This window comes from Enoplosus armatus, unplaced genomic scaffold, assembly GCF_043641665.1.
Source record: "Enoplosus armatus isolate fEnoArm2 unplaced genomic scaffold, fEnoArm2.hap1 Scaffold_286, whole genome shotgun sequence".
In the NCBI taxonomy this organism is placed as follows: Eukaryota; Metazoa; Chordata; class Actinopteri; order Centrarchiformes; family Enoplosidae; genus Enoplosus; species Enoplosus armatus.
The window spans coordinates 8,317-18,150 of NW_027261231.1; the positions used below are offsets into that span (position 1 = coordinate 8,317).

General features: G+C 42.7%; 1 protein-coding gene across 1 annotated transcript; it reads right to left on the reverse strand.

Moving 5' to 3' along the window:
- Positions 1 to 3,863: 3,863 nt before the first annotated feature.
- Positions 3,864 to 4,724, reverse strand: LOC139307233 (uncharacterized; the record flags this gene model as incomplete). The annotated part of the gene is made up of 1 exon (XM_070931080.1): positions 3,864 to 4,724. A coding segment is annotated over one exon (861 nt), but the record flags the coding sequence as incomplete, so codon positions are not given.
- Between the last annotated feature and the right edge of the window lie 5,110 nt (positions 4,725 to 9,834).

Consider the following 9,834-nt stretch of genomic DNA (forward strand, 5'->3'; position numbering starts at 1 on the left):
AAAACTCCACGTTCAGGCCTCTTTCAGTCAAAACTTGACCTTTTCAATTCAATTCAATTCAATTCAATTTTATTTATATAGCGCCAAATCACAACAAAGTCATCTCATGACACTTTACAAAATAGAGCAGGTCTAGACCGACTCTTTATAATGTTATTACAGAGACCCAACAGTTCCCACCATGAGCAAGCACTTTGGCGACAGTGGCAAGGAAAAACTTCCTTTTAAGAGGCAGAAACCTTGAGCAGAACCAGACTCTAGGTGGGCGGTCATCTGCTTTGACCGGTTGGGTTTTAGGGAGAGAGAGAGAGAGAGAGAGAGAGAGAGAGACAGACAGAGACAGAGAGATAGACATAGAGACACAGATAGACAGACAGACAGACAGACAGATAGGTAGGCAAAGATGTATGGCAGCACTAACAGTAGAAATAGCTGTAATATTAGCTGAGATTAATAATAGGAGCTTTAATAGTGACAGAACTACGACTAAACATAATAACTGTAGTGATGGGAGTCAGGCAGGCCCATGGCAGCAGCAGCACCCAGGCGTACCAGGACCACGATCCACAGCGACCTACGAGTCGACAAAGCACAAAGAAACTCCGGGGAAGAAATAAAGTTAGTAACATGCATTGGACTGTGATGAATGTGCAAAGATGAAGAGGGAGAGGAGGAAAGCTCAGTGCATCATGGGAAGTCCCCCGGCAGTGTAGGCCTATAGCAGCATAACTAGGGGGCTGGTCCAGGCAGGCCTGAGCCAGCCCTTAACTATAAGCGTTATCAAAAAGCAAAGTTTTAAGCCTACTCTTAAAAGTAGAGAGTGTGTCTGCCTCCCGGACCCAAACTGGGAGCTGATTCCACAGGAGAGGAGCTTGATAGCTGAAGGCTCTGGCTCCTGTTCTGTTTTTGGAGACTCTAGGAACCACAAGCAGCCCTGCATTCTGGGAGCGGAGTGCTCTAGTGGGGTAATAAGGTACTATGAGCTCTTTAAGATATGATGGTGCCTGACCAGTAAGAGCTTTGTAGGTCAGGAGAAGGATTTTAAACTCTATTCTAGATTTTACAGGGAGCCAGTGCAGAGAAGCTAATACAGGAGAAATATGATCTCTTTTCCTGGTTCCTGTCAGTACACGTGCTGCAGCATTCTGGATCAGCTGGAGAGTCCTCAGGGACTTATTGGGACAGCCTGATAATAAGGAATTGCAATAATCCAGCCTAGACGTGACAAATGCATGGACTAATTTTTCTGCATCGGTTTGAGACAGGATCTTCCTGATTTTTGCAATATTACGGAGGTGAAAAAAGGCAGTCCGTGAAGTTTGTTTTACGTGGGAGTTAAAGGACATGTCCTGATCAAAGACAACTCCGAGATTCCTCACGGTGGCGCTGGAGGCCAGGGCAATGCCATCTAGGGTAACAATATCCTTAGATATTGTATTTCTGAGGTGTTCAGGGCCAAGAACAATAACTTCTGTCTTGTCTGAGTTCAACATCAGATAATTACAGGTCATCCAGGTCTTTATGTCCTTAAGGCATGCTTGGAGGTTGGCTAACTGATGAGGTTCTTCTGGCTTGATCGATAAATATAGCTGGGTATCATCTGCATAGCAATGAAAATGTATGGAGTGTTTTCTAATAATATCCCCTAAAGGAAGCATATATAAGGTGAATAGTATTGGTCCAAGCACAGAACCTTGTGGAACTCCATGACTGACTTTGGCGTACATGGAGGATTCATCGTTAACATGTACAAACTGAGATCGATCTGATAAATACGACTTAAACCAGCTTAGTGCGGTTCCTTTGATGCCAATTAAATGTTCCAGTCTCTGTAATAGGATATGATGGTCAATGGTGTCGAATGCAGCACTAAGATCTAACAAAACAAGTATAGAGACAAGTCCTTTGTCTGATGCAGTGAGAAGGTCATTTGTAACTTTCACCAGTGCTGTCTCTGTGCTATGATGAGCTCTGAAACCTGACTGAAAGTCCTCAAGCAACCTATTGTCATGTAGAAAGTCACACAGCTGGTTGGCGACTGCTTTCTCAAGGATCTTGGAGAGAAAGGGGAGGTTAGATATAGGTCTATAGTTGGCTAAAACCTCTGGATCAAGTGTGGTCTTTTTAAGAAGAGGTTTAATTACAGCAACTTTAAAGGACTGTGGTACGTAGCCTGTTAATAAAGACAGATTGATCATGTCTAGTAAAGAAGTGCTGACTAAAGGTAAAACCTCTTTGAGCAGCCAGGTTGGGATGGGGTCTAAGAGACAAGTTGATGGCTTAGATGAAGAGATAGTTTTAGTAATTTGGTGAAGGTCAATGGGAGAAAAGCAATCTAAATATACATCAGGTTTTACAGCTATTTCTGAGATTCCTGTGTTTGAAGGTAAGATACCACCTGAAGACAGGAGGTGATCAATTCTGTCTCTAATAGTTAGAATTTTATCATTAAAGAAGCTCATGAAGTCATTACTGCTGAGGGTTATAGGAATACATGGCTCAATAGAGCTGTGACTCTCTGTCAGCCTGGCTACAGTGCTGAAGAGAAACCTGGGGTTGTTCTTGTTCTCTTCTATTAGTGATGAGTAATAGGCTGCTCTGGCTTTACAGAGGGCCTTCCTATAAGTTCTAAGACTATCTTGCCAAATTAAACGTGATTCCTTTAGTTTGGTGGAGCGCCATTTCCTTTCAAGTTTCTGCACTGTTTGCTTTAATTTGCGGGTTTGGGTGTTATACCATGGAGCTGACTTTCTTTGTTTTATTATCTTCTTTTTAAGAGGGGCAATAGAGTCAAGTGTCAATCGCATTGAGCCTGCAGCACTGTCAACAACATTGTCTATTTGAGAGGGACGAAGGTTAGCATAGGAGTCCTCAGTTGTATTGAGACATGGCATTGAATTTAATGCCGATGGAATCACTTCCTTAAATTTAGCTACAGCACTATCAGATAGATATCTGGTGTAGACTTTTTTGCCTAATGGCGTGTAGTCCAGTAATAGGAATTCAAAAGTTATTAAATAATGGTCCGATAACAAAGGATTCTGTGGAAAGACAGTTAGATGTTCAATTTCAAGTCCATATGTCAGAACCAGGTCGAGGGTGTGATTAAAACAGTGAGTGGGTTTCTGTACCCTCTGACAGAAGCCAATCGAATCCAATAAAGAGGTAAATGCAGTACCAAGGCTATCCTTATCAACATCCACATGAATATTAAAATCCCCTACGATAATGACTTTGTCTGTTTTAAGGACTAAACCTGATAAAAACTCTGAGAATTCAGATAAGAATTCAGAGTATGGACCTGGAGCGCGATAGACTATAACGAATAAGACTGGCTTCAGTGTTTTCCAGGTTGGGAGTGAGAGACTCATAACGAGGCTTTCAAATGAGTTATAATCCAGTTTAGGTCTAGAGTTCATCAACAGGCTTGAGTCAAAGATGGCTGCAACTCCACCTCCTCGGCCGGTGCCTCGAGGGATGTGAGTATTAGTATGACTAGGCGGAGTGGATTCATTCAGGCTGACATACTCTTCATGACACAGCCAGGTTTCTGTCAGACACAGTAGATCAATATGATTCTCTGATATTAGCTCGTTTACTAATACAGCTTTAGATGACAGAGATCTGATATTTAACAGTCCGCACTTAATTTTCCTATTGTTTTGGCCTATAGCAGTAGTGGTCTTAATTTTTATTAAGTTTTTATTAATGACTCCTCTCCTGTTTAACTTTGGTTGAATTAATTTAAGTGGTCGGGGGGCAGACACAGTCATTATGGGGTGTTGGGTGGGTAACTGCTCTAATGGAAGCGCAGAGAAGCGTGTAGGACTGCGACTCTGCCTCCTGGTCTGGACTCTGGGTTGTCACGGTTTTGGTTCACTAATAAAGTCGGTCAGATTTCTAGATATGAGAGCCGCTCCATCCAAAGTGGGATGAATGCCGTCTCTCCTCATCAGACCAGGTCTCCTCCAGAAAGTCCGCCAATTATCTACGAAGCCCACATCGTTTGCTGGACACCACCTCGACAGCCAGCGGTTGAATGATGACATGCGGCTAAACATATCATCACTGGTCAAATTGGGTAGGGGCCCAGAGAAAACTACGGAGTCCGACATAGTTTTTGCAAACGAACACACCGACTCCACGTTAATTTTAGTGACCTCCGATTGGCGTAACCGGGAGTCATTACCGCCGACGTGAATAACAATCTTACTGTATTTACGCTTATCCTTAGCCAGCAGTTTTAAATTTGATTCAATGTCGCCCGCTCTGGCCCCAGGAATGCATTTCACTATGGTCGCTGGTGTCGCTAACCTCACGTTTCTGACTATGGAGCTGCCAATTACCAGAATCTGCTTCTCAGCGGGTGTGTCGCTGAGTGGGGAGAACCTGTTAGAAACATGAAGTGGTTGGTGGTGAGCCGTGGGCTTCTGCCGAGGGCTATGCCTCCTTCGGACAGTCACCCAGCCTCCCTGGCTTCCCGGCTGCTCGGGAGCTGCCGGGGGACGGCTAGCAGGAGCTACACTGAGTCGGTCCGCACCGGCTACTGGGGGTTGGCTGACTACAGCCGTCTCCATGGTGCGGAACCGGGCCTCTAACTCGCTGAGCCTCGCCTCCAGCACGCTAAATAAACTACATTTATTACATTTACCATTATCGCTAAAGGAGGCGGGGGAATAACTAAACATCTGACACACCGAGCAGGACAGAGCAGGAGATCGAGAAGGAGAGCGAGAAGGAGAGAGAGAAGCCATCGCTAGCTGCTAAACTAATGTAACAGACAGAATAGTGTGTAAACAACTGTGAGATTAGCGAAAAAGTCGCTAAAGAAGGAGAGAACTATCAGCGTTAAGCAAAACTAATGTACGTTTAAGTGGTTAGCGGCTATTTAGCCGCTGTAATGAAATATATACCAAACAAATATAACTTGTTTGAGCTTAGAGCGGCCAAACACACACGCTACCAATGACACAGAAGCCGGAAGTGAAGCAATACGCTTACCGCAGTACGTCAGACGTCAGACAGGTGCCCCAGTCTATCCACACAAGGCGGTATGTTTGCCAATGGGATTCACCAATTTTAGGACAACGTCACCTTTTCAACTGTTTTGAGTGAAAACTTGACATTCAGGCCTCTTTCACTGAAAACTTGTCCTTTCCTCCTGTTTTGGATGAAAGATTCACTTTCGGCCCTCGTTCAGTCTCAAACTGCATATTTGACCTGTTTTGAATGAAAGCTTCACTTTGGGCCCTCGTTCAGTCTCAAACTGCATATTTGACCTGTTTTGAGTCAAACCGTGACTTAGGAGCTGATTTGAATGAAAACTCCACGTTCAGGCCTCTTTCAGTCAAAACTTGACCTTTTCAACTGTTTTGAGTGAAGACTTGACATTCAGGCCTCTTTCACTGAAAACTTGTCCTTTCCTCCTGTTTTGAATGAAAGATTCACTTTCGGCCCTCGTTCAGTCTCAAACTGCATATTTGACCTGTTTTGAATGAAAGCTTCACTTTGGGCCCTCGTTCAGTCTCAAACTGCATATTTGACCTGTTTTGAGTCAAACCGTGACTTAGGAGCTGATTTGAATGAAAACTCCACGTTCAGGCCTCTTTCAGTCAAAACTTGACCTTTTCAACTGTTTTGAGTGAAAACTTGACATTCAGGCCTCTTTCACTGAAAAGTTGTCCTTTCCTCCTGTTTTGAATGAAAGATTCACTTTGGGCCCTCGTTCAGTCTCAAACTGCATATTTGACCTGTTTTGAATGAAAGCTTCACTTTGGGCCCTCGTTCAGTCTCAAACTGCATATTTGACCTGTTTTGAATGAAAGCTTCACTTTGGGCCCTCGTTCAGTCTCAAACTGCATATTTGACCTATTTTGAGTCAAACCGTGACTTAGGAGCTGATTTGAATGAAAACTCCACGTTCAGGCCTATTTCAGTCAAAACTTGACCTTTTCAACTGTTTTTAGTGAAAACTTGACATTCAGGCCTCTTTCACTGAAAAGTTGTCCTTTCCTCCTGTTTTGAATGAAAGATTCATTTTCGGCCCTCGTTCAGTGTCAAACTGCATATTTGACCTGTTTTGAGTCAAACCGTGACTTAGGAGCCGATTTCAATGAAAACTCCACGTTCAGGCCTCTTTCAGTCAAAACTTGACCTTTTCAACTGTTTTGAGTGAAAACTTGACATTCAGGCCTCTTTCACTGAAAAGTTGTCCTTTCCTCCTGTTTTGAATGAAAGATTCACTTTCGGCCCTCGTTCAGTCTCAAACTGCATATTTGACCTGTTTTGAATGAAAGCTTCACTTTGGGCCCTCGTTCAGTCTCAAACTGCATATTTGACCTGTTTTGAGTCAAACCGTGACTTAGGAGCTGATTTCAATGAAAACTCCACGTTCAGGCCTCTTTCAGTCAAAACTTGACCTTTTCAACTGTTTTGAATGAAAACTTGACATTCAGGCCTCTTTCACTGAAAACTTGTCCTTTCCTCCTGTTTTGAATGAAAGATTCACTTGGGCCCTCGTTCAGTCTCAAACTCCATATTTGACCTGTTTTGAATGAAAGCTTCACTTTGGGCCCTCGTTCAGTCGCAAACTGCATATTTGACCTGTTTTGAGTCAAACCGTGACTTAGGAGCTGATTTGAATGAAAACTCCACGTTCAGGCCTCTTTCAGTCAAAACTTGACCTTTTCAACTGTTTTGAGTGAAAACTTGACATTCAGGCCTCTTTCACTGAAAACTTGTCCTTTCCTCCTGTTTTGAATGAAAGCTTCAGTTTGGGCCCTCGTTCAGTCTCAAACTGCATATTTGACCTGTTTTGAATGAAAGCTTCACTTTGGGCCCTCGTTCAGTCTCAAACTGCATATTTGACCTGTTTTGAGTCAAACCATGACTTAGGAGCTGATTTGAATGAAAACTCCACGTTCAGGCCTCTTTCAGTCAAAACTTGACCTTTTCAACTGTTTTGAGTGAAAACTTGACATTCAGGCCTCTTTCACTGAAAACTTGTCCTTTCCTCCTGTTTTGAATGAAAGCTTCACTTTCGGCCCTCGTTCAGTCTCAAACTGCATATTTGACCTGTTTTGAATGAAAGATTCACTTTGGGCCCTCGTTCAGTCTCAAACTGCATATTTGACCTGTTTTGAATGAAAGCTTCACTTTGGGCCCTCGTTCAGTCTCAAACTGCATATTTGACCTATTTTGAGTCAAACCGTGACTTAGGAGCTGATTTGAATGGAAACTCCACGTTCAGGCCTCTTTCAGTCAAAACTTGACCTTTTCAACTGTTTTGAGTGAAAACTCGACATTCAGGCCTCTTTCACTGAAAACTTGTCCTTTCCTCCTGTTTTGAATGAAAGATTCACTTTCGGCCCTCGTTCAGTCTCAAACTGCATATTTGACCTGTTTTGAATGAAAGCTTCACTTTGGGCCCTCGTTCAGTCTCAAACTGCATATTTGACCTGTTTTGAGTCAAACCGTGACTTAGGAGCTGATTTCAATGAAAACTCCACGTTCAGGCCTCTTTCAGTCAAAACTTGACCTTTTCAACTGTTTTGAATGAAAACTTGACATTCAGGCCTCTTTCACTGAAAACTTGTCCTTTCCTCCTGTTTTGAATGAAAGATTCACTTGGGCCCTCGTTCAGTCTCAAACTCCATATTTGACCTGTTTTGAATGAAAGCTTCACTTTGGGCCCTCGTTCAGTCTCAAACTGCATATTTGACCTGTTTTGAGTCAAACCGTGACTTAGGAGCTGATTTGAATGAAAACTCCACGTTCAGGCCTCTTTCAGTCAAAACTTGACCTTTTCAACTGTTTTGAGTGAAAACTTGACATTCAGGCCTCTTTCACTGAAAACTTGTCCTTTCCTCCTGTTTTGAATGAAAGATTCACTTTGGGCCCTCGTTCAGTCTCAAACTGCATATTTGACCTGTTTTGAATGAAAGATTCACTTTGGGCCCTCGTTCAGTCTCAAACTGCATATTTGACCTGTTTTGAATGAAAGCTTCACTTTGGGCCCTCGTTCAGTCTCAAACTGCATATTTGACCTGTTTTGAGTCAAACCGTGACTTAGGAGCTGATTTGAATGAAAACTCCACGTTCAGGCCTCTTTCAGTCAAAACTTGACCTTTTCAACTGTTTTGAGTGAAAACTTGACATTCAGGCCTCTTTCACTGAAAACTTGTCCTTTCCTCCTGTTTTGAATGAAAGATTCACTTTGGGCCCTCGTTCAGTCTCAAACTGCATATTTGACCTGTTTTGAATGAAAGATTCACTTTGGGCCCTCGTTCAGTCTCAAACTGCATATTTGACCTGTTTTGAATGAAAGCTTCACTTTGGGCCCTCGTTCAGTCTCAAACTGCATATTTGACCTGTTTTGAGTCAAACCGTGACTTAGGAGCTGATTTGAATGAAAACTCCACGTTCAGGCCTCTTTCAGTCAAAACTTGACCTTTTCAACTGTTTTGAGTGAAAACTTGACATTCAGGCCTCTTTCACTGAAAACTTGTCCTTTCCTCCTGTTTTGAATGAAAGATTCACTTTGGGCCCTCGTTCAGTCTCAAACTGCATATTTGACATGTTTTGAATGAAAGATTCACTTTGGGCCCTCGTTCAGTCTCAAACTGCATATTTGTCCTGTTTTGAATGAAAGCTTCACTTTGGGCCCTCGTTCAGTCTCAAACTGCATATTTGACCTGTTTTGAGTCAAACCGTGACTTAGGAGCTGATTTGAATGAAAACTCCACGTTCAGGCCTCTTTCAGTCAAAACTTGACCTTTTCAACTGTTTTGAGTGAAAACTTGACATTCAGGCCTCTTTCACTGAAAACTTGTCCTTTCCTCCTGTTTTGAATGAAAGATTCACTTTCGGCCCTCGTTCAGTCTCAAACTGCATATTTGACCTGTTTTGAGTCAAACCGTGACTTAGGAGCTGATTTGAATGAAAACTCCACGTTCAGGCCTCTTTCAGTCAAAACTTGACCTTTTCAACTGTTTTGAGTGAAAACTTGACATTCAGGCCTCTTTCACTGAAAACTTGTCCTTTCCTCCTGTTTTGAATGAAAGATTCACTTTCGGCCCTCGTTCAGTCTCAAACTGCATATTTGACCTGTTTTGAGTCAAACCGTGACTTAGGAGCTGATTTGAATGAAAACTCCACGTTCAGGCCTCTTTCAGTCAAAACTTGACCTTTTCAACTGTTTTGAGTGAAAACTTGACATTCAGGCCTCTTTCACTGAAAACTTGTCCTTTCCTCCTGTTTTGAATGAAAGATTCACTTTGGGCCCTCGTTCAGTCTCAAACTGCATATTTGACCTGTTTTGAGTCAAACCGTGACTTAGGAGCTGATTTGAATGAAAACTCCACGTTCAGGCCTCTTCCAGTAAAAACTTGACCTTTTCAACTGTTTTGAGTGAAAACTTGACATTCAGGCCTCTTTCACTGAAAACTTGTCCTTTCCTCCTGTTTTGAATGAAAGATTCACTTTGGGCCCTCGTTCAGTCTCAAACTGCATATTTGACATGTTTTGAATGAAAGATTCACTTTGGGCCCTCGTTCAGTCTCAAACTGCATATTTGTCCTGTTTTGAATGAAAGCTTCACTTTGGGCCCTCGTTCAGTCTCAAACTGCATATTTGACCTGTTTTGAGTCAAACCGTGACTTAGGAGCTGATTTGAATGAAAACTCCACGTTCAGGCCTATTTCAGTCAAAACTTGACCTTTTCAACTGTTTTGAGTGAAAACTTGACATTCAGGCCTCTTTCACTGAAAACTTGTCCTTTCCTCCTGTTTTGAATGAAAGATTGACTTTGGGCCCTCGTTCAGTCTCAAACTGCAT